Source organism: Chironomus tepperi, unplaced genomic scaffold, assembly GCF_022539635.2.
Source record: "Chironomus tepperi strain 1889 unplaced genomic scaffold, CSIRO-AGI_Ctep_v1 contig_393, whole genome shotgun sequence".
NCBI classification, from domain to species: Eukaryota; Metazoa; Arthropoda; class Insecta; order Diptera; family Chironomidae; genus Chironomus; species Chironomus tepperi.
In genome coordinates, this window is record NW_027226515.1 from 319,492 (window position 1) to 345,150 (window position 25,659).

The 25,659-nt window shown below is 30.5% G+C and overlaps 8 protein-coding genes across 10 annotated transcripts; 6 read left to right on the forward strand and 2 right to left on the reverse strand.

Moving 5' to 3' along the window:
* The first annotated feature begins 796 nt into the window (after positions 1-796).
* LOC139096487 (transmembrane inner ear expressed protein) lies at positions 797-2,024 on the forward strand. Of its 2 annotated transcripts, none has more exons than XM_070648202.1 (6): positions 797-908; positions 990-1,039; positions 1,131-1,171; positions 1,244-1,283; positions 1,431-1,546; positions 1,625-2,024. In XM_070648202.1, the coding sequence occupies exons 1-6, from the start codon at positions 885-887 to the stop codon at positions 1,840-1,842; spliced, it is 489 nt and encodes a 162-aa protein (XP_070504303.1). In that variant the 5' UTR covers positions 797-884; the 3' UTR covers positions 1,843-2,024. The 2 variants fall into 2 exon arrangements, with proteins under 2 accessions (XP_070504303.1, XP_070504304.1); XM_070648203.1 differs by having other exon boundaries at positions 1,646-2,024.
* Positions 2,025-2,396: 372 nt separating this feature from the next.
* Arpc2 (Actin-related protein 2/3 complex, subunit 2) lies at positions 2,397-6,177 on the reverse strand. The gene is made up of 6 exons (XM_070648189.1): positions 5,990-6,177; positions 4,924-5,017; positions 4,347-4,854; positions 4,189-4,280; positions 3,845-3,954; positions 2,397-3,667 (listed from the first exon to the last, which is right to left on the reverse strand). Exons 1-6 carry the CDS (start codon positions 6,061-6,063, stop codon positions 3,640-3,642), a joined length of 906 nt encoding a protein of 301 aa, XP_070504290.1. The 5' UTR covers positions 6,064-6,177; the 3' UTR covers positions 2,397-3,639.
* Positions 6,178-6,692: 515 nt separating this feature from the next.
* LOC139096459 (WD repeat-containing protein 55 homolog) lies at positions 6,693-8,817 on the forward strand. 2 transcript variants are annotated; one of them, XM_070648172.1, is made up of 2 exons: positions 6,693-6,947; positions 7,026-8,817. In XM_070648172.1, coding segments are annotated over exons 1-2 (1,398 nt in total). In that variant the 5' UTR covers positions 6,693-6,945; the 3' UTR covers positions 8,422-8,817. The 2 variants fall into 2 exon arrangements, with proteins under 2 accessions (XP_070504273.1, XP_070504272.1); XM_070648171.1 differs by having other exon boundaries at positions 6,694-6,961.
* A 112-nt stretch (positions 8,818-8,929) lies between these two features.
* Positions 8,930-11,495, forward strand: Orc3 (origin recognition complex subunit 3). The gene is made up of 3 exons (XM_070648197.1): positions 8,930-9,082; positions 9,144-11,095; positions 11,274-11,495. Exons 1-3 carry the CDS (start codon positions 9,056-9,058, stop codon positions 11,368-11,370), a joined length of 2,076 nt encoding a protein of 691 aa, XP_070504298.1. The 5' UTR covers positions 8,930-9,055; the 3' UTR covers positions 11,371-11,495.
* On the reverse strand, positions 11,396-13,240 carry Bap60 (Brahma-associated protein 60). Its single transcript, XM_070648199.1, has 2 exons — positions 13,016-13,240; positions 11,396-12,874 (listed from the first exon to the last, which is right to left on the reverse strand). The coding sequence occupies exons 1-2, from the start codon at positions 13,133-13,135 to the stop codon at positions 11,531-11,533; spliced, it is 1,464 nt and encodes a 487-aa protein (XP_070504300.1). The 5' UTR covers positions 13,136-13,240; the 3' UTR covers positions 11,396-11,530.
* Positions 13,241-13,313: 73 nt separating this feature from the next.
* Positions 13,314-16,012, forward strand: Rrp6 (exosome component Rrp6). Its single transcript, XM_070648169.1, has 2 exons — positions 13,314-13,468; positions 13,538-16,012. Exons 1-2 carry the CDS (start codon positions 13,385-13,387, stop codon positions 15,950-15,952), a joined length of 2,499 nt encoding a protein of 832 aa, XP_070504270.1. The 5' UTR covers positions 13,314-13,384; the 3' UTR covers positions 15,953-16,012.
* Positions 16,013-16,164: 152 nt separating this feature from the next.
* LOC139096472 (proteasome activator complex subunit 4-like) lies at positions 16,165-22,498 on the forward strand. Its single transcript, XM_070648184.1, has 10 exons — positions 16,165-16,528; positions 16,593-16,703; positions 16,764-16,793; positions 16,863-16,979; positions 17,055-19,365; positions 19,509-19,684; positions 19,789-21,404; positions 21,463-22,068; positions 22,131-22,213; positions 22,272-22,498. Exons 1-10 carry the CDS (start codon positions 16,284-16,286, stop codon positions 22,404-22,406), a joined length of 5,430 nt encoding a protein of 1,809 aa, XP_070504285.1. The 5' UTR covers positions 16,165-16,283; the 3' UTR covers positions 22,407-22,498.
* Positions 22,499-22,923: 425 nt separating this feature from the next.
* On the forward strand, positions 22,924-24,118 carry LOC139096473 (clarin-3-like). The gene is made up of 2 exons (XM_070648185.1): positions 22,924-23,053; positions 23,185-24,118. Exon 2 carries the CDS (start codon positions 23,189-23,191, stop codon positions 23,891-23,893), a length of 705 nt encoding a protein of 234 aa, XP_070504286.1. The 5' UTR covers positions 22,924-23,053; positions 23,185-23,188; the 3' UTR covers positions 23,894-24,118.
* Positions 24,119-25,659: the final 1,541 nt, after the last annotated feature.

The window sequence follows — 25,659 nt, forward strand, 5'->3', positions numbered from 1 at the left end:
ACAATTTAACTTAAAACAAGTATTAAATGACTTTCAGATTATGACTCATTCGCTGGTCAAACAGATCAAATATGATCACTGGCCTACTTTAATTTCTTTGGTAAACTTTCAATTTTAGATACTTATGATTTAAATTTTTAACAAATGTGAATCAAATATTTTGAAAAATGAAATTTAAATAAATTTTCAAAGTTTAAGGATAAATTTCCAAATATCATATAGTCATTTTATTGCTCACTCGACATAGAAAACAGTGTAAAATTATAGTCGGCGAAAAGGCAAATTCCACCAAATGAATGAATAATGCTATTGACACACCTTAATAATTTCTACGATATATATGTATATAAAATCAGAAAGGGATTTCTATTCAACTTTAGGATATCTAAGTTCAGACTCTCCTATAAAGCTCTGTTTGTCCTTATATGTTTGTAGTATGAAGAGAGAAAGTAGTCGGAAAGAGACGTGGAAAATTAATAAAAAAAATGATATTGTATAAAATATTACATATTTTTCAACACACGAACACATTTTTAATTTCATCAAGCTAGCACCCCCAAGAACTAGGAATCCATCCTCTCACTCTCGCAGTAAGGTAAGTTAAAACTAATAAATGAAATAGGTGGGATTGTCCGAATCGCTGTATGAAGTCAGCTTGAGTGAGAAATAATAGGAATTAAGAGTTGAAGAGACATTAGTCCTTAATGAAGCCATTTCTCGTTAACAGCAGTTTTTGATTTCTAATCGCATAGAATGCTCACTTTATCAACCAGCTCTGAGTATTTAGTTGCGAGAGAGTAGTCCTTGGATAAAGAAGTGTTGAACTAAAGCTTTTCTTTATTGAATATTCAATTAAAGGAACTTATATAGGAAGTGTAGCAGTTATGGATGAAGATTTTCTTCGTGAGGTAAATAAAAATCTTGTAAAATAAAATTTAAAAGCTGCTAATCTCCACTTTTGTGTCCATTTAAAATGAAAATTCAAAAAGAACACGCAATGGCTCGAGAAGGAGGTTGGAAATTTAGGCTTGAGATTATGGTACGATATATAAAAAGGAATTTTCTTTTGATAAATGTTATAAATGTCTTCTTTTTCTTGTGCTCACAATTTCTTCTCCATTTTAATTTAGGCACGTTTTAGGCATCGTGTTTTTTAGTATCCTCGCCATTGGTAATACATAAAGTTATCATAATCATTAACTTTGCTTTTATTATCACCACTTGATAAAAATATCTATTTCAGTTGTTCTGCTATGTTGCTGTTTTCGATTTCGTATACCTAGGTAAGACCCACCTTTCCTTTAAAAATTGAACGACCCCTAAGGTCTTGTGATTAATGGATTTTTCCATAGAACTTTCCCTTAAAAAGGAAAAGGTGTTTCTAGAATATAGTGAAATAAAGTCATAGCTTAGATAATTTTTAATTTCAGAACAAAACAAGAGATAGAGGCAGACTACAACCGACGCAAGATTGTGAAAAAGTTTCGGAAACGAATTCAAAAATTTGAAAATACCGAAATGGACGCTGAAATGGATCTGCGTAAAGGTAAGAACTTTAAACAAATTTTGTGAAGTTATTTAAAACTGAAACTCACCTAAGACTAAGAACAATCTATTGATCCAGCACTTGAAAAAATTCGTGCAGATTTTATGAAGGATGCACACAAGTCATCAGATCATAGTAGTGGAAGTGATAATGACGAGAGCAACTATGATGATCGTACAGGTGCGAGAAAGAAGAAAATGCAGACAATTCACAAAAAGGATCAATTGATTCAGACGATTTATTCTGGAAATTGTAATGATACATCAAATGCTTCATTAGAAGTCGGTGGAAATTGAGCATGCAAAATTAATTATATTAATATTATTGTAGTATTAGAATTTTGTTGACAGTTAAAACTTGCTTAAGGCACAAAAAATCGTTTATGTGTAGTGCGAATAAAGTTCCATAAATCATGATTACAAGACCATTTTTCCTTCTTCTTTCCTAAGTAGCTTTGAGTCGATTTTCTATCCAAAGTAAGTGCATTATCGATTTTCCATTTTTCACTCTCTATGCTTCCCTTAAGTATACGCTGATTTATCTGATGTAATTAAGAATAGATGAGAATTTGCATAATGTGCTTAGCTGGAAACAAACTGTCTTTTTCACTTGAATATGAGTTTTAGTGATTCTTATCAGTTCATTTACGGTTTATTTTGTTAAATCAAATATATTGACCATAAATAAAAACGTTGAGATATTCAGCATGGGATTCAACTTTCAACAAATGTCGAACTTAAATTTAAATTTATTGCAACTTGGTCAGCTAAATTAAGACGTTGAAACTGTCTTAATTTGAGATGGATCTGTCGATAGTTTGCTAAATAGGCTAATAATTAAACACAAAGAGTCTTGATTTATTTTCTCATGTTTATTTTATTATTTTAGTTTTTATTTAATAAAAAAGAAGAATATTAAACATAATCAAAATACTTTGTTTTAGCAAAATAAAAGGAAATTGCATTTAAAAAAATTAAACTCTTTTAATAATAACATTCAACCATATGCTCGATTAATTTCTTCTTGTGAATGAAGTGGCTTCTTCATTTGCGAGCATTTTTTGATCGATACTTCACTTAAATATGCGTTAGATGTAGGAATAAAATGAAAGCTATTTATGTATAGATAAAAATGCCAAATTAAACTTACAAATTGTACATAAACATTCTTTCTGTTTATAATCATTCGACCGTAATCGACACAAAAATAAATGCTGTACTAGTGGAATGCTGAAGAATTGTTTCAAACAACTTGTATGGGCATAAAAGGAATCATTGATTAGCCGAGGGTTTTAGGGATCTTTAACATTCTAATTATCCGGTTCTTAGACCCAACTCTTCAGGATTTCCACGAATTAAAAAAATCACGCAATTTAAAGCATTATTTAAAAAATAGAATCAACAAAATTTCTCTTAAAAATCTTCGTCAGCTGGAGCTTTAAATTATTTTAAAGATGTTTATGCGTTTTAATTATTAATTAACGAGAATATTAATTAGTCTAATACAACAGACTATTTAAAGGACTATTTCTTTTGCTTTTCTAAAATTTTCAATCCATTCATTGTTATTATGTTTATATTTTCTACATGTTCATATTATAATGAAGATCATAATAGAATCTTGGCATTTTTGAGACAAGAATTTTTCGGGGACAGAGGTTGGTTAAATAAGATGAAATAGATTAGTTAAAAGAGGATATTGAGAGCTAAAATTTTGTTTTCTTCTATATAAAGGATTCTTTCCATTATTAGATAGGACCCACATGACTCTAAAATCTCTTATCGACAATGAAGACAAATTAGGCAGTATGGGGTAGATGGTTTATAATTTTATGTATTTAATGTTTCTTTTTCTTTTTTCATTAAACATTGTGAAATATTTCGCTTCATTATTATTTTGTGTGCTGTACTCTTTAAATTATCTTCATTTTGTGAATATTAAAACTTGTTATTATTTTCGTAGGAGGAAAAATCCTTTTTCCATTTTTTATTATTTTCATGTTTCTGAAACTTACGGCATAGGTGAAGTTAATTAATAAAATGATTATTGAATTTTTAGTTTATTGCTGATTCTAAGTCAGCTATGGGCATCAATCATTCTTTCCTGATGAACGTTTTTCCCCTAAAATAGATAAACAGTAATTTGATTCATCAATAAAAGCTGCCAATTTTGACTTGAACGCATTTCCTCCATAAACATGTTTTGGTCAAAGTGACTTTTATAAGTAAAATCATGTAATAAGGAATGAAAATTGCGAACAGAATCGATCTTAATAAGAAAATTGAATAATAAACATACGTGATTGTTTTCTTTTCAATTGTTTTTTGTTCGGGTCTAGCTCGGTTGAGAACTTTTAGGAAATCTGATGTTTTTGCACGCATTCTTGAATGGATGTAGGCTTTAGAACACTGGAATTAGATAATAAATTTATATTATGTATAGTCAAATATAATCACATTAAAGAAATTCAAAATATAACATTCAAATCATTCTATAAAATGATCAGAGTTCGATTCTTACAAATTTAGTCAGTATCAGAATATATTTATTCGCGAAGAAAATGTTTCTTTTTTTAATTTGTTTGTTTTAGGGACCGAACAGATGCCATATTAGTATGAAATTATTATACTTCACAAACTTACCTTAATGTGATAATGCAAGTAGTCTCGGAACATATGAATTAAATTAATTGTATTATCACGAGTTTCTTTGTTTGTGTGCCGTGGAAAAAGAACTGAAACAAACATAAAGTTCACTTAAGTGGAACGATTTTTTACGAGAGAAAGATTTTGTCATTTACCAAAAGTCACATATCCGATGTTATCGCCAATGCGGGCATCTGTATTTGATAATTCTAATGGCGGCTCGCGATGTGAGAAGAGAACTTGTGGAGCAGTATGTGATGCTCTTCTTCCTTCTCGTAGTTCTTGCATGAAAACTTTTCCCAAAATGACGTCATCATCATCTTTAAAAATCGTACTAAACACAACAGTGACACGATCAGGTTTGGCTTCCACATACATTGTCTCCTCGTTACGATAATGAATAACAGCACGCTTTTCACCTTCCAAACCTTGCTCTTGGAAATCAAAATACTTTTCGAATACAGATGCAAAGCAATTACGCTTTAAGAGGCCGATTTTTTGAGCAATTTCTACATAATTATCGGGTACATTTTCTAAATCAATTAGTACTGAAACATTGAATCCATCTTCAGTATCGGTGAGCAAACTTCCATATTCTCGTTTTAATAATTCATCGGCTCCGTGTTCTTGCAGCTCTTTATAGAACTTTAATGATATACTTGTCTGCAAAAATTGTATTAAATTGTTGTTATCAATATTTTTGTATTACACAAATTGCTGACGTTAACTTACTCTAATTTTTGTTTTATCACCTTTAATATTAGAAATATGGAATAGTACACCATCAAAATCGGCTACTGTAACATCAATTGATTCAGGTTTGTGGCTAAAAGTAAAGAAGTTAATTAAGTTGTAATATTCATCATTTTCTCACGCCAATTTATTTTCTGTTTTTAATTATTCCATTAAAAGAATGCTTAACACCATTGTGTATGAGAAAGAGAGAGCACTTAGGCACTCGTTCGTTTTTCTTTCAAGTGGCTGTTACTTTCATGCCTTTATAAACTTTAACATTTATGCTAGGGAGAGATGATTTCATTCATTGGATATCTTGGTGTGTTATACACGATGACTCACAAATATTATTTTTATAATATTAATACAAAATAAGAATTGCACACATTACACATAATTTCATTTCTTCTTTTTGCTGTAGTAGCGGCACATTATTCCTTTTTTTTATACATAAGTTGATAAAAAAAAATATTATCTACTAAGCGACTGACGAAAGAGCTTTATTTATATGTGTGGCAATTCCGATAAGAATACTAGTAAAGAATATAGCATGAATTAAGACAATTTTAGGGCAACAATTGATCCAATCGATGGATATTTTAGAAAAATGGCTAAAATATAAGGAAATAAGCTTTACACTAAATTGATGACAAATGGTTTTATGTAATTAACACTATATAGAATGTTGGATGATGAGTAAATGAATTCATGTATTGACACTCCCATTTTTTCTTGGATCATAAAATAAATGATTTGGATACATAATACTGTAATGTACACAACATAAAAACATTCTTCAGCATAACAATAATTGGAATGAGAGGAATTTTCTTCTTGCACGCCTTATTTCTTAATCGTCATAGCATGAATTAGATAAAATATGACTTAACCGGATTCTGATAGTGATTAATCTACGATAAATATTGACATTTCATTTAAATTTTTGTGAAATTAGTTGTATTATATTGAATTGCATGAAAAACGAGGAAAAGCGACAGTAATGTATAAGTAAAAACGCCGTAAATAAGAAGAAAATGAGCTAAGAGGAAAATTTGAGTCTTACCCAGCCAATGCATTTTTAAACTTCAAAAGTAGTGTCTCTTCCACCGTTCGGTTATTAATTTCTAACAGAATCATCTTTTATATACACTTAATTCACTATCTATGATAAAAACATTGGCCAAACTATCCTGCTTGATCCGCAAATTTTAATTTTATTTTCTCCGATTCTTTTTTTCACAATCTCTACTGGTAGACTGAAATTGAATTTTTTTTGACCGTTATGCTATTTCGATAATGAAATAATTAATACAAAAATGAGTCAAAATTGAGAAAACTAGGTACTTTTATTTTAAAAACATCTTGAGAATTTCAAGGATTTAAGGATTTGCCTATAATCCCTAAAGTTCTTTAGATTTTTGTTGCGCACTAATAATTTTCAAAATTTTAAATGACTGTTAAACATTAAAAATTTTTACATTTATTAATTTTAAAATTTAAATGCTCTGCATAATAGAAAAGTGATCTTTGATCATATTTGCATAAAATATATTTAATTACTGTATAAAACATTGTCAAAGTGATTTCTCTACTTATTCTTTGGAGAGTTCATCAAAATCAAGGTATACAATCGACTTCCACACTAGTTTGCTCAATTTTGCTCAACTTTCGTTTGAATTTTAAAAATTCGTTAAAATAAAGTTCAATTTAAAAAACACGTTTTTACGCGGAAGTTTTATATCAGCTTTCCGCTCACATCAACGTAAACAAAAAGAAAAACATAATTAAAATTAGTTTAAAGCATTCTAACTTTATTATTTCTGTTGTCATAGATTGTCATTATCATAATTTATCTTAATCTATAAAAGTTATTTAAATCCTAAAAGATTTAAGCTTGAATCAAGAAGAATTAAAGAAATTTGGTTAAATTTCCGCATTTTCTAAAATAGAAATACATCCAGTGTTGTCTGAATAGTTAACAGCAGCTTTGAATACAGTCAATTCATTTTTAGATATTAAATGTAAGGTTTAAAATGTAAGTTCCGAATTTCATAAATTTGACTAATTTTGTTTTAATAACAAACATTGAATTATTGAAGGCATGATTTTCAACCAGGAAGCAAAGACGATTTGATTGACGACGAGCAAGTAGATGAAGTTGAAGGGATTCTTGAGTTTTTAGGAGATCAATCAGAAATCAATAATTTATTAGGAGAAGAATTTTTTCTTAATCAACAGCGCATATTAATGATGAACAACGAAAGTAGCGACGACGATGAATTTTACGCAGAAGGTCAAGAATCCGATAGTTCAATGTCGGAACATAATGAAGATGAATCAGATAGCGATGAATCGCCAACAACCCCGGAACCAACTGAAAAAAATGAAGAGCAGCCCACAACTTCCAGAAGAGTAATAGATGATTATGATCCAGACGATGAAAGCGATGAAATTGTTAGGAAAATAATTGCTGAAATTAAAAAGCCTCGATCAAAACCACCAAATATTGATACAGAAGATTATCCAACAGATCTTTCATTTCATCCAAGTGAAAATATTCTTGCAATTTCAACAGTTACCGGTGATGTTTTAATATATCGATATGAAAATGAAGAAAATAAGCTACTATATACACACGAAATTCACAGTAAAGCTGTTCGAGATATTGAATTTAGTGCTGATGGTCGTGCATTGTTTTCAGCTTCTCGTGATAAGTCAATAATTTTCTCAGATTTTGAAACTGGAAAATTCAAAAGATTTTGGGATAATGCACATGAAGAGCCAATTTATACATTGACTGTAATTGATGAGAATTTAATTGTTACTGGTGACGATGAAGGAACAATTAAATTATGGGATTTGAGAAATAGAGGAAGTGATCCAGTTTTTAGTATAAAAGAAGTTGAAGATTATATTTCGAGTATAATTACAAATAATCAAAAAAAACTTTTAGTATGTACGAGTGGCGATGGTTTAATGACAACACTTAATATTGCTTCAAAAAAGATGTATGTCCAATCGGAACCATATGAAGAGGAACTAACATGTGCAGGAATTTTTAGAAATGAAAGCAAAGTTGTTGCTGGATCATCAAAAGGAAATTTTTATACGTTTAACTGGGGTGAATTTGGTTATCATAATGATTCATTTACGGGCCCTTCAACACCAGTCTCATTAATGATTCCAATCACGGAAAGAATCGCAATTACAGCTGGTGAAGAAGGAGTTATAAGAGCAATGCATTTATTCCCTGGCCGTATTTTGGGTGTAGTTGGACAACATTCATTAGCTGTAGAAACTATGGATATTTCACATGATGGTGAATTTATTGCCACTAGTTCACATGATAATGATGTTCGCTTCTGGAATATTAAATATTTTGAAGACTTTGATTCAATCTCCTATAATGCAAAACCTAATAGAAGTGCTGCATCCAATAATTTACCATCATCTTTGAGACGAAACCGAGCAGATTTCTTTGCCGACCTTGCATAATTTACTTAGTTTACATTTTTTTTAAAACATGTTTTCATAAGGTATCTTAATAATGCACTTTGTTTGTCTGTAAGACATCGTAGAGAGCTCAGATTGGCTACCTATTTTTAGCTTTAAACGACAATTTAAATTTTTGGAATATCAAAAAACCGTTTAAAAATCATTTAGGTTTTGTAAATTATAAATTAAATAAAGTTTTTTTTTAAGTGTAAATCGTCCTAATGTGGTAATTAAATACTGATTGCTGCACTACAAATGAAGTCGCTCAATAGAAATGAGTGAGAATAGGTATTTCCTAATTTTTTTTCATTTATAAAATTGTTATAAGCCAGATTCATTCATAGTGTTGAATTAAGTTTAAATCACACAAATTAATAAAATTATTCGCATAAAATACCTAACTGTTCATTTGATTTGGTATTTACTAAATAATTAAATTTAGATTTTCAAGAATTGTTTAACGATTTTTCAAAGTTTAAAATCAGTGTTGTAGTTTTTGGCGCAAAAATTTACAGAAACATTGAAAACAAAAATAAATTTCTCTAGATATCCAGTTAAAAATTAACATTCGTGCCTTTAGTATACAATTTTGCGATTGCAGAAGCGTAAGCAAACAGTCAATTTACAAAGAATAATGGATTCTATTAATTCCATTTCAAAAGTAAGTACCGAAAGAAAATTAAATTTATTTAATCGTAAATCAAATTAATAATTGATTTTAGGGAACATTTTTGTTTGCAAATGGAAAGGATATAAAGCAGCTGAAGAGAAAGAAAGCCTCATCATCCAAAAATAATGAATACAATCAAGAATGGTATCAAAATTTTCAGTATTTTTGGGATATAATCGAAGCTAAGATAGAGAAAATTCAGTCGGAAAGTTATGAAAGAACGCTTTCCAGTTTGCTAAAGTACATTCATGATGCGAATACAGGGGATTCTAATCTTCAAACCGCAGTTTTAATGACTGGTGTCAATCAAATTGATCATTTTAAACAGTTTGATCTTTTGTCACAGAAAATATCCAACAATTGCTTCTCAATTGTCACAATTTTAAAGTCCCGCGATTGTTCAAATATCAAATATACGATTGAAGCTCTTGTTGCTGGATTAATTTATGGAAGAGTTGAAAATGATGAAGATGACGATGAAAATATTCATGTTAAGTTAAAGAAAAAGCAGTTAACGTTATCAGTTCTGGAAGCTTGGTATAACAATAGATTTGGAAGTGATGAAAATAAGCCAAAATTAACGATAATGCTTGCAGATTTTGAACAATTTCCTCCACATGTAATGCAAGATTTAGTCAGTATTTTATGCTCTTATTCATCACGTTTACCAATAGTATTGATAATTGGTTTAGCTACAGCATTTAAAACACTTCATAGTGTACTTCCATTTCACATTACAAACAAAATATCTGTGAATATTTTTCAAGCCGAATCGTCATCATCTATGCTGAATAGAATCTTGGATGAAGTGATATTAACACATCATTGTCCATTCTTTTTATCTGGAAAGTCATTTAAAATATTAATTGACATTTTCCTCTTTTATGATTATTCATTACAAAGTTTCATTCAAGGATTTAAAGTATTTATGCTGGAACAATATTCTACAAATTTTTTTGCTTCATTGTACACATTAGGATCTGTTTATTCCGAAATGATTGAAGAATTGTCACATGAAAATTGTGAATGGCTAAGAAGAAATTGCATGACATTCAGACATTATGTTGAAAATCATGAAGATCCACAACTTCGAATTGATTTAATTACCAAAGATGAAAAATTGAAGCAATTTATTCCAAAAAAGGCCTCAAGAGCATTAAGATTCTATTTCCAGTTTTTCTGTTGCCTTCGAATGCTTGCTATTTTAATTGAAGACTTGCCAAGAAATAATTTGGGGAAGCAATTGAGAGAACTTTATCCAATTTGTGCAGAAACGGAAATAACAAAGCTTGAAGAATTTCAGGAATGCTTTAAACTTTTGAGATTCACATCTAAAGATAAATTTTTAGGGAAATTAGATAAGATTATAAGAATTCTGAATATTTATATTTATGATGAAATTATTCATGAGAATCTTCGAAACAATTTCACTATTGTTCGTGACAAATTGCTTAAATATCGAGTACAAATCTTCGAGGCTAAAATGACACCTGTTAAAAGTCCGGAAGCAACATCAGTTCCTAGTACTGCCAAAATAAATACAAAAGGTGTTATTGGGAGACACGAAATGCTCCAAAAATTGAAAGAATCTGCAATGAATCAACCAACTAAGATCGTGGTCGAATATGATAAACATTTATGTGAATGTCTTGATTATATTTACGATGTCTTCGAGCGTCATTTGGTTCCATTTAACAAAGGTCCAGTTCTGACGGAACTTTTCTTGTTCAGTGACTGTAATTCGGTTCGTCGTCATATCGTTGGAGCTCCTCGTTCATCTATACACAATGCTTTAGTTAATCCTCATCATTATCTTCAATGCAAATGCTGTACTGTTAAGGAAAACGAACAAATTTTGTCAACGATGCCTGATATTTCTATTGCCTACAAACTTCATTTAGAATGCAACAAATTCATCAATCTCTTCGATTGGCTTCAGTCATTTTCGATGGTAATTGACAATAATAACAATGATGAGGAGGAAAACATCAGTCCAGAAATTCAGTAAGTTTCTAACAGTTATTATAGATTTAAATTCAAACGGTTACCTTGGATTTGAAAATGAACCGAACGAAAATGAATTTGCCTTGCTGAACAAGTTTCGTTAAGTTTTCATATTTGAATTCATTGAATCCGTTAAAATTTTAATGCATTTTGATAACAATATTAATCATTCTTTCAGAGCTAAATTCACAAGATCTGTCGCCGAACTGCAGTTTCTGGGTTTCATCAAGCAGGCAAAACAAAAGACTGATCATGTTATGAGACTTACTTGGTAAAAGTAATCTAATAAAATACCGAAACTTCAGATAATTAATTAATTTATTCATGTTAGTTAATGTTTTACAAATAGAAAGTTAATTTAAAATATTGGAATCTTACTTCATGAAATTGAAATGTCCATTTAGTGTCAAATAAAGTTAAAATATAGTTAAACTTTTACAAATTCTTATTGTATGTTAAAACATTCTCCAGTTCTAATCGCTTCTGATTAACTTTTGTGAAAAAGTATCGTGAAACAGCTTCTTGTGTCCATGGTTGATAATAGAATTCAGATCGTCGTTCTTCTTCGGGATTTCCAACAACATCAGTCATTGTTTTCAAGTCACGCGACTGAGATACAATCCATTTATGAATAAATGTCTGAGGATCTTTTGCAAAGCTTAAGAAAAATTCACGATTTGTTTTTAATTGATTAATTGTGTCAACAGTTTCATGAATTTTCGAATCCAATCCTTGAATTTCAAGCTGACTTGCAGTACTTAACAAGAAACTGTTCATTTGATTTTTCAAAGTATCATCAACTTCTACATCAATATCATAGCATGCTGTTTGTTTATTTTCAGTTCCTCCTTCGACACTAATAACATGATTAATGACAATCGGATCTGGTGGATGAAGCAAAGGATTTAAACGTTGTGGTATTTCAGCAAATTTCATTTTAGCACATCCGAAAATTTGCTCAAGATATTTATCGCAAATAATATATTCTCTTTCATGAGCATCTTGTAATTTATGTGTCTTAATATATTGCCACAAAGCAGAAATTATAACTGGACGTGTTTGTGTATGAACGCCCAATAAACGAGCAAGTCTTGGATCCAATTTAAATTGTAATGGCTGATAATCCAATAACAATAAAATTGTACATCGAACATTTTTGTCGCCAGGTCGTTTAACTTGGAATCCATCAGTTTCTTGTGTCGTATGGGTACGATGCCATTCTACCAAATGATTATCTGGACCATATAAATCTTTATCCAACTCAATAACCAATGATTTGAAAAAGCTTGAAAACTTTCTTTTAATCTTGTTTGGATCATTTTTATTGTCTTCCAATAAACGTCCTTCAACACGCAGTTCCCATGATGCAATAGATCCTTCACCGCTTTCACTGTCTGCTTCCTTCGGTGGATAAAATGTATTGGATATAAAAATTCTGAGTTTTCTTTTCTGTTTCATTGGACGTTTAAGTGCTTCCTGAATATCCAACCTCTTTCTCATTATTGTTGCATCCAATTTACGTTCAAAAGCAAGTAAATCCATATACGCTTGAGATTCTGGAACTAAATCGCGTACTTTTTGAGGTAAAATCTTATCAGCAAGCTTCTTTTTCTTCTTTGCTGGTCCATAATTGTCAGATTTTTGTGGTCCTGCATTCATTGGCCTATCTGGACGTTTTCCAGGCGTCGATGGCATTTGTCGCTGGAAGTTTGTATTAGGTGGAGGTCTTTGTTGAGGATTCGGTCCAGGCATTGGTGGAGGCGGTGTAAAGTTTCTTGGCTAAAAGAAAGTACTTTAATTAAAAGAGCTCTTTGGAAATATATCAGCAAAGAATATAAATCTTTGTAAAAGTTTTAAGTGCTGCATTTCTATTATGTTTAAGATAATTAAATTTGATCCTACAAAGTAGTAGTAGCTTACTGGAAAATTTTGGAAATTGCTCGGAGGACGCTGTTGATTAAAATTCGGTCCTACATATCTTTGTTGTGGAGGAATTGGCGATCCTGCTGTTACATTCGGTGTTGGAAAGCGTTGAGACATGTTTAGTCTATAAGATACACCAATTTAATTTTAATTAATTGCCCTATTTCACTGAGAAATTAAATAAATTAAATTTTCAAGAAAAAATGCCGAGGGGATTATCAGCTCAGCAGAAAAACTTTCTAAATCAGGGGATTGTCAACTGGTAAAAAAAGTTTACACACGAAAATGATGTTTATAAATATAAATTGAGAAGTTTTTAATTTTCTTAATTTTATTACATTTAACGACATAATTAGTATACAAAAAATGAGTGAAAATAAGGAGGAACAAGGAAGCTCAATGGAGAGCAAGAAGTTTTCTGGATTCTCATCAATGGAAGAATTTTCAAAGGTAAAATGTTTTTTTCATGCTGTTTTTGTTTACAAATTTTTTTTCAACAAATAAATTAATTTATTTTAGAATGGAATGAAATTGATAATGGAAGCAACAAAAGCCATAAATACATTGCCATCGGGTTCTTCTCGTGATTTATATACTACACATCCGTCATTTTCAAAGGTTATGAATTATCATAATAATGATATAATTAATGTAATTCACAACGTGATCCAGCATAAGGGAATTAAGGGCAACATCACGAAACGAGACAAGGAAGAAAAGTTTGAAATATTGCAAGAATTTAATGATGCAATTCTTGAAACAATTAATTATAATTTAGATGAGATGCAAGGAATTAGAAAAATTACACCAACAATAAATGTACAGGAAGTTAAAGTACCACAAACTCCACAATATCAGTTATCAACGACAATTGTAACTGCAAAGTTCGATGCATCACCTCAAAGTGCAAAATTAATCACGGCAAAAAATATTCTTCGTCCTCAAACAACATTTAAAACTCCTGTTGATAATAGCAAATCAATGCCATTTATCCCACGTATTCGAGATAAACCAAATTCATTAAGACCACTAGCAATTTTACCAGAATATGACGATGATGGAACTATTATTAATTATTTACATCCATATGAATTGGAAATTGAAAAATTTGAACCGACAAATGAAATGTTGATGAAAAGAGAACCACAAATTCCGGAAGATATAACAAATTTTCCATACAATTTTATTAACACAGAAGATGAGTTAAATGCTATGGTTGAAGAGCTAAGAAGTGCAAAAGAAATTGCTGTTGATCTTGAACATCATTCTTATCGAACATTTTTGGGCATTACATGCTTAATGCAAATCTCATCTAGAACTAAAGACTATATTATTGATACAATTGCGTTGCGTGAAGAACTCCATATATTAAATGAAATATTCACAAGACCATCAATTATTAAAATTTTTCATGGTTCTGATTGTGATGTTGAATGGCTTCAAAGAGATTTATCTCTTTATGTTGTCAATATGTTCGATACTCATCAAGCTGCAAAACGTCTTGGATTGGCTAGATTGTCATTGGCATTTTTATTAAAACACTACTGTAATATTGATGCTGATAAAAGTTTCCAACTTGCAGATTGGCGTATGAGACCATTGCCGGAAAATCTTTTAAAATATGCGCAACAAGATACGCATTATTTGCTTTATATTTTCGATCAAATTGTCAATGATTTGTTGAAAGCTTCAAATGAACAATCAACTCTCGTCAAAGGTGTTTATCATGATAGTAAAATTTTGTGCATGAAACGCTACGTTAAACCGATTATTAATGAGAATTCATACAAAGATATGTACCTTAAATCTAAGAGATCATTTAATAATCAACAAATTTACGCTTTACGTGAATTATTTTTGTGGCGCGATAAAATTGCAAGAGAAGAAGATGAATCTTGTCCATATATTTTGCCTAATCATATGCTCCTACAAATCGCTGAATCACTTCCACGTGAAATGCAAGGAATTTTAGCTTGCTGTAATCCAATTCCTCCTATGATTCGACAAAATCTCAATCATTTGCATCAAATTGTTCTCAAGGCACGTGAACAACCGATTATTAAACCAATTATTAATGATAAAGATACCGTACGTCCAACAGTCAATCTAAATAATAAGAGAGATTTATTAAATCATCCCTTATATTCACCCCACGATTTAAGCCACCAACAGGAAATTCGTGATGATTTGCCGACATTAATTGGTAGCAATAAATTGAAAGAATCATTTAAAGACATAACTATTAATGAAATATCACTAAATGTCTTTGATAAAAATGAAAATGGATATGGAAAAAGTCGAAAGGAGCTGGAAATTAAATTTATTTCTCCATATCATCGATACAAATTAATGATTCCATTTATGGAAGCTCAAAGAAAGAAGGAACAAGCGGAAGCTGAAGAAAATCGAAAGAAAATGTTGGAAGAAAAGAAGAAGCAATTGCCTGAACTTGAAATTGTTAAAATTGGAAATGACGATAATGTTGAGGAAGTTCCGTTGAGAATTGCAAAAAGAAAATCTGAAGGGACACCACAACAGCAACCACAATTTCAAAATAAGCGTTGGAGAAAAGAAGATAAAAAGGCACCAGAAGTGCCAACCAATAATAATGCAGACGAAATGGATATAGAGTCAAAATTGAAGGAAGTCGCAACAGTTGTTGAAAATATGAAGAGTAAAAATAAGAAGTTTAATAATAAGAAAGGAAAAGTCCAAAAAGCTTCAGATTTCCGACAAAGTTCAAACAAGCCAGTTCCATTTGATTATTCAAAAGTGAGCTATGACAGGTTCCAAGGAGGATCTAGCAATGGAAATAGCAATCAAAAGGACCAGAAACAAAAATTCAAGGGCGGCAAAAAGTCCAAAGGAGGAGGAGGAGGAGGCAATCTTGACAAAATGTTTAGCTTTTCGAATTTTAGACTCAACAAGAAATAATGTTGTTCTACACATATATACTGATGAACTTTTTAATAAAATGAATTCTATCTTTAATAATTCACTTATTTTATATATTTACAATATTACCGTTGATTAATTCGGAAAAAAAAATATTTTAAAATATTAACGGTCACAAAAAATTTAAAAGTGCGTTAAAAAATAACCGTCAGTAAAGTTTTAAAAAAATGGTAAATGATATGCAACATATTCAGGAATAAACTTTTAAATAGTGACAGTGATTTTGTAATTTTTGTTAACTAACTTAAACACAGTGAATTAAATTGTTTCAAGATTTTAAATTATTGAAATAGAACTTGGTGCATTTAAAATGGACAGTGAAAATGAAGAAGAATATCAGACAATAGAAAATAAAAAAGAATTGAGAGCAAAAAAGTTGGGATTTAATCCTCAAAGTGAATTGTTTTGTAATTTCTATTTGCCTTATGCTGTTGATGAGAATGTTTTGGACAAAGAGAGCCATGAAAACATTGAGTATATCAAGCAAAATTTGGGGAAATCCGTGGCTCTTCGAGAAATATATTCATCGATGATTTTTATAACTAAATTAATGAAGTAAGTTTCTGTAAATTTATTACATGACAATGCAAAAATTAACACTGATCTATAACCTTTACAGCTATATCAAGCTTTATGGATACAAATTTTCAAAAGAGGATCACATCCAGTTCATTAAATTATTGCTGAAACTCATCGAAATTAAAAACTTGGATCCATCGAAATTAAACAAGTAATATACTTGAATTTGTATCTAATATTTCAATTGTTTACTATATTCCTCTAATTTCAGATGTTGTTCATGTTTGATACAATTACTCCGGTAAATGAAATAAGAGATAAATACATGAAATATAATATACCTAATATAAATATTTATTTTCATTAATAGGAAATCTCATTTATTATCGCCAGATGATTTAGAAATTGATTGGAGACAACTCTACAATTTATGTAGAATCTACATAGATAAGCGTAGCTCTAAGGGAGATTTAATAAGGTCCTATCCGTAAGTTACCTATATGATAAAACCATACAAATGATTAAAAACTTCTAAAACCATACAAATGTTTTTAATCTACAGGACATTAGATCAAGTCATTATGCAAACTGTAAGGTTCTCGTCGTATTACTTTCCAAAATCAGCAAATCAGGAGATCATTGATGAGCTTCTTCCTCAAGTTCTACCATTAGACATTGGGAAAGTTGATTCAGCTATGGAATTGCTTTGTTTGTTTATTAATTCAAGCCATTATGAAGGATGGTTTGATTATTTGATGGATATTTGGAATATTTATCATTATCCGAGTTGGAATGTTGACATAATGAATACAATTGCAGCAACAGCTTCGCAAAATATTGGATATATTGATTGGACACCACATATCCCAATTATGTTTACACGGATTATGCGTTCTTTGGAACTTCCAGTGAGTTATAAGCAAATCAAAAGTTCAAGAAATCAATCATTGTCAATGGATGCATGCGCCACTTGGATTATATCTGTGATATGTCCACAATATGATACGATGAAATATTTAAAGAATTTATTTTCTACAATTGAAAGCTATTTAAATCCAGCAAATTCAGGAAAATGGGTTAAAGTCATTTCCGAATTATTAGTAAATTTGGTTCAATACTTTCAAGATCGTTTAGTCAGTGAAAGATATAAGAAACATCCGTGGAAAAAACAAATTCCTGATGAATGCAAATTGCGCAATGAAGATATAACTGAATTTGTTGAGATTTTTAAGCCTATAGCAATGACTATAATTTATTCGAGAATACAATCTTATGACATAAGTAAAATTATCAAAGGTCTTGCTGATTTACGTCCTGAACTAATATTGCCTCAGATAATCGAAAAAGTATCGACAACAGCTGAACTCATCAATGAACCACACAAATTTACAGCGGCATTAAACTGCTTATCGAGCGTCGCGTCAGCAATCGTTACAAATAAGAAATATTGCACCACTACAAAGACAGAAATAATTCCTATAATGTTTTCAATTCTTCCTGGAATTGATTCAAATGATTTTAAGAAGACATCAATTACTTTGCACTTTTTAATGACTGTTTCGTTTTTAATTCCATTTGTTGATTGCTCAAAAGCTTTACAAAAAACTGAAAATTTAACTGAAGATGAAATATTAATTAGTGAACAAACAGCACAATTTGAAGATTTTATTTTACAATTTATGGATCGAATTTTTGTGTTAATTGAAAGTTCTTCTGTTGAAAATATCAGAATGGAACATGCATCAAATGGCGATAACGAAGTTAAATCTAAATTGGAATCTCTTGCTGAAATTTTAATTCAAAATACAAGTCATTCTATTCTCAGTCAGTGTTCACAAGAAATTCTCCATTCAGCATCGAAGAAAATAATTAACTATGTCAAAAATAATGCATTAGAACCGAGAGTTGCAGGAACAGCTATGAGTATTTTATGCAAAGTTTTTGCTCGTGTTAATCCAAAGGAAATTTATCATGCTTTGATTCCATTTATTACTGAGATGATTGAAACACATTTCAATGATATTGATGATGCCTATTCTATTGAGAAGCAGAACGATGACTTTTTGTATTATGTCCAAATTCTATCCAATTTGATACGTGGTGATCCAATTGAAATTCAGCAATATATCGACACACTCTTGCCAATAATTGACAAATTATTGAAATGCAAATGTAAAGCTACAAATCGAAATGGAGCAAATATGATTGGAAGTTTGTTGAATATTTTGTCAGTAATTCAAATTAATGATGTTAAAACTGTCCCAGAAGCGTATGAAAAATCTTTAGAGGAATTCTTTCCAATCAGATTTTGGGGTAGAAAAATGAATCGAGACGAGAAGTTTGAATGGTTTGTTCCATCTGAAAATGAACGCAAGCTTTGCGAAAAGATAATTCATTATTATTTGCTGCCAATTCTGGATAAATTTGAGAAATATATTAATGGTTCTATTGTTATTAATCGAGATGATATGCTGCTCAATTTATACATCATCAGTTCTATTTTAAAATGCAACAATTTCTTAGATAATTGGGAAGAGGAACCAATTAAATTAATTGATACTATGGCTGATTGGAAACCATTTAATTTGGTTCTTGGATATGAAGGGTTATGCGTTAAAATGCCCGATCAATCAAATATAAGAAAGACAATTGTTGATATGCTTGAGAAATTACAAGCAAAACTCCTTCAGGACAGTGAAGATGACATAAAATCGTTTAGACAGTTAATTAGTATTTGGGAGAAAATTCATATTAAAATGAATAGTTCTCAAAGCTACGACTCGCAAATGAAGAATTATCAACTTTCTAAGCAATTCCAGGATTTCAAGCTGTGTAAAGTTCGGAAGGACATCAGAGCAATTAATGCTACACGAGTAAGTTTCCAAGTTCAAATTTTGAACTTCAATTTAAATTTTAATTTCCCGTTATATATCAAATTCTGTGCAATTTCCGTTAATGTCCTTTTCTTAAAAATTCAATAATTCTCAACAATATGTATTTTTAAATTATTGTATAGGTCATTGTGCAACACGACTTGAGAGATGAACTGACAAAGCCTTCATTCACACCAACTCATCGACGTATAATGTTAAATTTAATAACTTTGAGTACGAGTCATTACTCTATTGTACGATCGTTAGCACAATCTAAATTATTTAAGATGTTTACAACTTATTCGTTCTCTTATAAAAGGTATGTCCTCAATTTTAATTAATAAACTTGTAATGAAGCGGATCACGCTTCAATTATGTGCGAATATGAAATAAATACTAATTAATTTGGTGATGCTCTTTCAGTGTTGTCGACAATATAGCTGAATTTTTAAAGCTTGATCCGAATGAAAATCATGAAAGCTTTAAAGGAGCTTTATATTTAATTGGAACAAATCGTCGAAATCGATTGATTTTAAGATCCGATTGGGAAACCATCGAAAAATTGTGGCTAACATTTTTAAAGACAAAGTTGAGTGAAAAGCATTCAATTATTAGACTTATGGAGTCAATTACTGATGGTGTGAATAATGAATTTCAGACAATTTCGACACAATTGTTTGTAGACGAGGACCTTGCTAAACTTGGAGCAAGCTTAATGGTGGATCAAAGTGAACTACCAAAAGATTATTTGCTGGTTGGCAAAAATAAGCTTCAAATGTTGAATGAAAAGAATGAAAAATGCTATCAAAGAATGTTAAATGAAATTTTAAAATATTCTCAAGAAAATTCATTGCATTGGAGATATAATCTTCTTTGTGGTACATTTGTTAATGATTTAATGCATCCATATTCGAAATATCCTGTTTTGGTATCAGAAATTTATTGTAAAAATTTAATTAACGAATCAATAAGCGAGAGAATGCTCGCATTAAAAATTATTAGTACTGTTTTAAAGCAACAAAAACGTGATCATGTAAAAGTTACAATCAATCCCTATCAGCATACAATTATGGATAGCAATGAAATAAGCGGAATTTGTAAACCTGGCCTAAGACATGACAATAAATGGCTACAATATGATATAAATTCCGTGCCAAAAAGTCAAGAAGAATGGGATGAGCCACGATATATTTATAAGATTAATGGATTCTTTGGATGGACACCAAAAGTTGAAGTTTATGCACCAAACTCAATGCAGCCAAAATTAGATCGAAATTATAATGAATTGAGTGATCATGAAAAAGTTTATTACAGTTTCTTCAAGGATCAAAATAATCTAGGGAAATTGATTTATTATTGGAGTTTAGAGGAAAAGAAAGGAAATGAAAAGTTTCATCGATCAAGATTTTTCTTCATTAAACAGATTTTTGACATCTTTGGAGACACTTTCCTTGATGACTTCTTGGTCTATATTGAGCCATTAATTAAGAATCAAAAGAGCGAAAGCTCTCATCGTTGTGCTGCTGAAATTTTGACCGGAATGATGCGTGGTGCTAAACATTGGAATTACGAAAAGACTAAAAATTTGTATGACAAAATAACACCATTAATAAAATTAGCATTAGACAACATCACACCCGAAAGTGATTCAATTTGGGGTTGTGCATTTGCTACAGCTTCAGAAAATATGGATCCGAATAAACAATATTTTCTACACGAAATTTTGTTGGACAATCCAATTAGAGATATAAAAAGCTTCACAGATTGCTCTCGACTTTATTGCTTACAAGGTGCGTTCAATCAGCATGCATGGAGAATGATAAGCGTTGGACGTCGCCTTTTAAACTATCTTGATCCATTTTTAAATCATCCATTCCAAAATGTTCGAGATAGAATTGGAAGTACATTAATTAATATCTTTGAAAATGATTTAAATTTCGAGGAATATAAGGAATTATTGATTCCTAGAGTAAAGGAATTCCTTATCAACAAGAGGAATGAAATTTCGACATTGGAAAATGATGAGAATTCTAATCACGGTAAGTGGCCCCACTAAAAAATCGAAAATTTATTTATTAAATATTTAATTATTTACAGTTATTGATACAAACACTCCATATGCATCATCAATTCGATTCTTTAAAACAATCTCTCAATTCTTAATTGGCGTCCTTAATAGGTCAACTAATGGAAATGAATCTATTTATACAATGCTTCTACCCGTTGCTATTCGTCTTGAGAAATGTGAATATGATGTAGAATTAGCCGAAGTTTGTACTGCCATTTTAGCATTGATTGCACAAGCTTTTACTCAACCATCTCGTATGAATGATTATTTATTGAAAATTGATGAAGTATCTCATCACTCGTCTTGGCAGTGCCGTTTATCAGCTATAGATATTTTACAAGTTCTTACATTCAATAATATGCCGATTGTTTTGAGCCAAAAAGCTTGGGTTGATCAAATTCAATCGATCGTTTTAAGATTACTTGAGGACAACATGCTGGAAGTTCGCGTCAAAGCAGCTGAAGTTCTTGGAGGATTAATTCATTGCTCGTTCTTACCAGCAACTGATAAATTATTGGAATTATTTAAGAAAAAATGTCAGACAAAAATCGTTAAACGATCTACTACATGCTCTCTTGAGCCAAACATTAAAGTTCGGCATTCTGGAGTTTTAGGATTGTGTGCCTTTGTTACTGGTAAATACTTTATTACTCAAATTTATTTAAGAAGACATCGACTAATTGATATTTTTTTATAGCATTTCCTTACGAAATTCCAAGTTTTGTACCAAATGTTTTTGAGATTCTTCATAGACATCTTGATGATCCTCAACCAATTCCGGTAAGCTATTCTATAAGCCATAATAGGGACTTTGTTGAAATTTCATTTATTTTTGCAGACAACAATCAGAAAGACTCTTGCTGATTTCAAAAGAACACATCATGACGGATGGGACTTCCATCAATTGAAATTTACAGAAACGCAACTGGCTGTTTTAAGTGATTTATCGGTTCCACCCAGCTATTTTAATTAAATTTTTATATGAATTATAGCAAATGAAAAATTTATGTAGGTTTTGGTGAAATGGTTATAGAAAAATTTTAATTATTTAATTCTTCACATAAATCAAAGGTTTTATTACTATCAAATAAAGTTATTTAAAATCTCAAAAAAAAAAACGTTGTTCTATTTTGTTGTGTAATGTCTTGAGCATGCATGCATGTTGTGTCTGATGACTAATGCATTGTTGCAACGTTTTATTTGAAAACAAGAAGTTAAGCAATACGCAGTTGAGCGCCCCAAACTGTTGAATAAGTTGTTTTGTGTCCAACCTTTTATATGCTCATGTACATAACGCATTCAGCTATTCCTGATCAACAAGTGTACTTATGTCTAAATTGAAATTATTTAAAATTTACACTAAATATTTTTTTAAAATTAATTCTTTACATTGTCAAGGTTCGAATATGAATAAATGATAAAGCAATATGAGATTGGCCAGACAAAATGACTAGCGTACTAGTCATAGCTTGCTGAAAAACAGGCACAATTAAAAATCCAAACGAGAGAAAACAATTTTTTCTAGAGAGTTTCAACTTAAAATTATTAAATTAATTTTTAGTTTTCTAACTTTTCAAATGTGATAAACTATTTCAACTTTTCCCGATACTCATAAATTTGGTAAGCATGAAGTGATGGATAAAGTTAAAATTAAGTTTCAAGGCATTTAAATCTTTTGTTTACGTGCATATCTTGTGAAAAAAATGATAATTAGCTAATTTCCTTTGATTTTCACTTTTTCATATATGCAGCTCAATGAATCAACTTCTACCCAAGATTTTAATTTTCCTGACTTTTTTCGGAAACTGTGGGATAGTTGGGATTCTTCTGACCTCGCTAGTGTCCAATTCATGGATAACAGCTAAAATTTCATATTTGACTCATTCAACAAACATAACGACTGGAAATGAAAAGAATAATAAATATGGCTTTGTACAATTTGGATTGTTCACCTATGAAAAAACATTGAATCATGGCTATGGAGAACGACATGATAAAGACATCAATGTCATTTCTGTCATCAAGGACGACGATGAAGTTCTAGGTAATTACTATTTATGGCTATTCACTGCTCTTGGAACTGGATTTTCGTTGTTTGCATCTTCAATTGCTGCTGTTACTAGTGTCATAGCAACGATCAAACAAAAAAGTGGAATGGCTTTGATGATAACATCAAATGTTATGTCTGGAATTGGACAATTAGTTGCTTTGGCATGCTGGATACTTCAATTCGTAAACTATTTACAGCACAATGTTTTACTCAAGGTTGATCAAGATAAGTGGTCATCGTCTGGCAGATCTACATTTGGATACAGTTTTTACTGTATAATCATTGCTTTTGCTGTAATAATCCTCAATATAACACTTCTTGTGTCTGCAAGACGTGCTGACTCTCGTTACAGGAAGAGTTTGGAAGGTCCAGTTGACGAAAAGGAAGGAAATTCCATAATGTTATATTAGAACAAAAGTTACCTCTCAGCATTAGATTCATACAAATGAGAGATAGATGAACAAAAATGCTCAAATCAAATCTACTTTTGAGAAAGTATAAAAGAATCTCTTACGCCATAGACTTAATTAGAATTAATCAAAGATTTTTTCATCTAAATTTAGATTTTAAGATTCATGACTTTTATTAATTTGCCACATTGAAGCACATCCTTGCTACTAAATAATAAAGTAATTTTTCTAAATGACAAATTTGTTTAACTTGTGCCTTATCTTACATAAATCAAAGAATAGATTTCGTAAGTTTTCCTGTTCTACGATTTATTTGCTGTTTTTATTATCAATGCTAATGGTTTGCGGAGGTAAATTTATATGATGACATTATAATTCCTGACGTATTTATTTCCTATTTTTGACATGAACTATTAGTTATCAGCTTGAACTTTAATATATATAGGAACATATTTAGTTATTTTTAAATTTTGTCTTCCTCATTAACAAAACTAGAGGCCAAAAATCCCCAAAAATATTAGATTAATAACTTCTGTCTAAACAATAATTTTTTAAATTATTATTAATAATATTAATTCGCATCTCAAAAAGTCACTGACTCCACCTAAAACATGATTCGACAGTTTTCATGTCTACCTAATGTCTGTTAATGAATTTTATTGAGCAGGTCGGAAATATTTTAAATTGTTCAAATCAGAGTTTTTTCTTCTTTGTTTAGAACTGCGGATGTATTTGCTTGAATCTTTTGCATCCAAAAATGAATTTTCAAATTTCTAATACTGAAGAATTTATCAAAAATTATTTGTTTTAGATATTAGCAATACCCACTTTAATATGCACGCCATTGAATGATGAATTCAATACAGATTTTTACTATTGAGAAGAAAATATGAATTACTAGACCGGCATCATGACCATGAGCCATTTGAATTTATTGTTGTTTTACTAAAGTCATTCACATTACCACAGCAGGTTTTACTTTTCATCTAACACATTACGTACATAAACTATTCAAACACAATTTATCCATATGATTTCTTTCTTTATCAAATTGTGTACATTCGGTGAGTTTTGGACATTTGCCCATTGAAAATTTTATAGAATTTCAAGACTGCAAATCTGCATTTCTGGACGAACTTAAAACTGTTCTCCCTAGTACATTACCCCAAATACATTCATATATCAATGGACTAATATACCTGTAGATTTAAGCATTATTGGGCAAACGAATGAGTGGGAAAATGAAGGTGTAACCAAAATTCGATTTCTTTACGTGCAATGATTCATTTTGACACTCATGTGACGTAGATGTGAATCAAAAAGTCACATTAACTCTTAGAATTTTCTGATTTGGCTTTTCCCGCCTAATTAATTTTTCTAGCATGACTTTGATCATGTGTGCTAATAATTTCAAGGCTCAAACTTTTGTTCATTAAAGAAAAAACATTGCCTCTTAACCATCGTCTAAGGTTTTACTCATTAATGAGTAAATTAGTTACAGATGAAATTGAATTTTATAGAATTTTCTGCAAATATCATAAACAACGTAGTAGGTATTGCAATTAGAAAAGTGGGAAAATAAATATTGACTAAGTGCAACACTCGAACTGTACCTTAAAATTCTAAGTGAATTTGACGGTCATCATTGAATACCATCTATTGATGTATATTGTGTGGTGAATAGATGATGAGATGTTAAGTGGATTATGATGTAATATAAAAATCAGCTTCATTAGCATGTATATTACCGCTTCAAAGTGCACTGT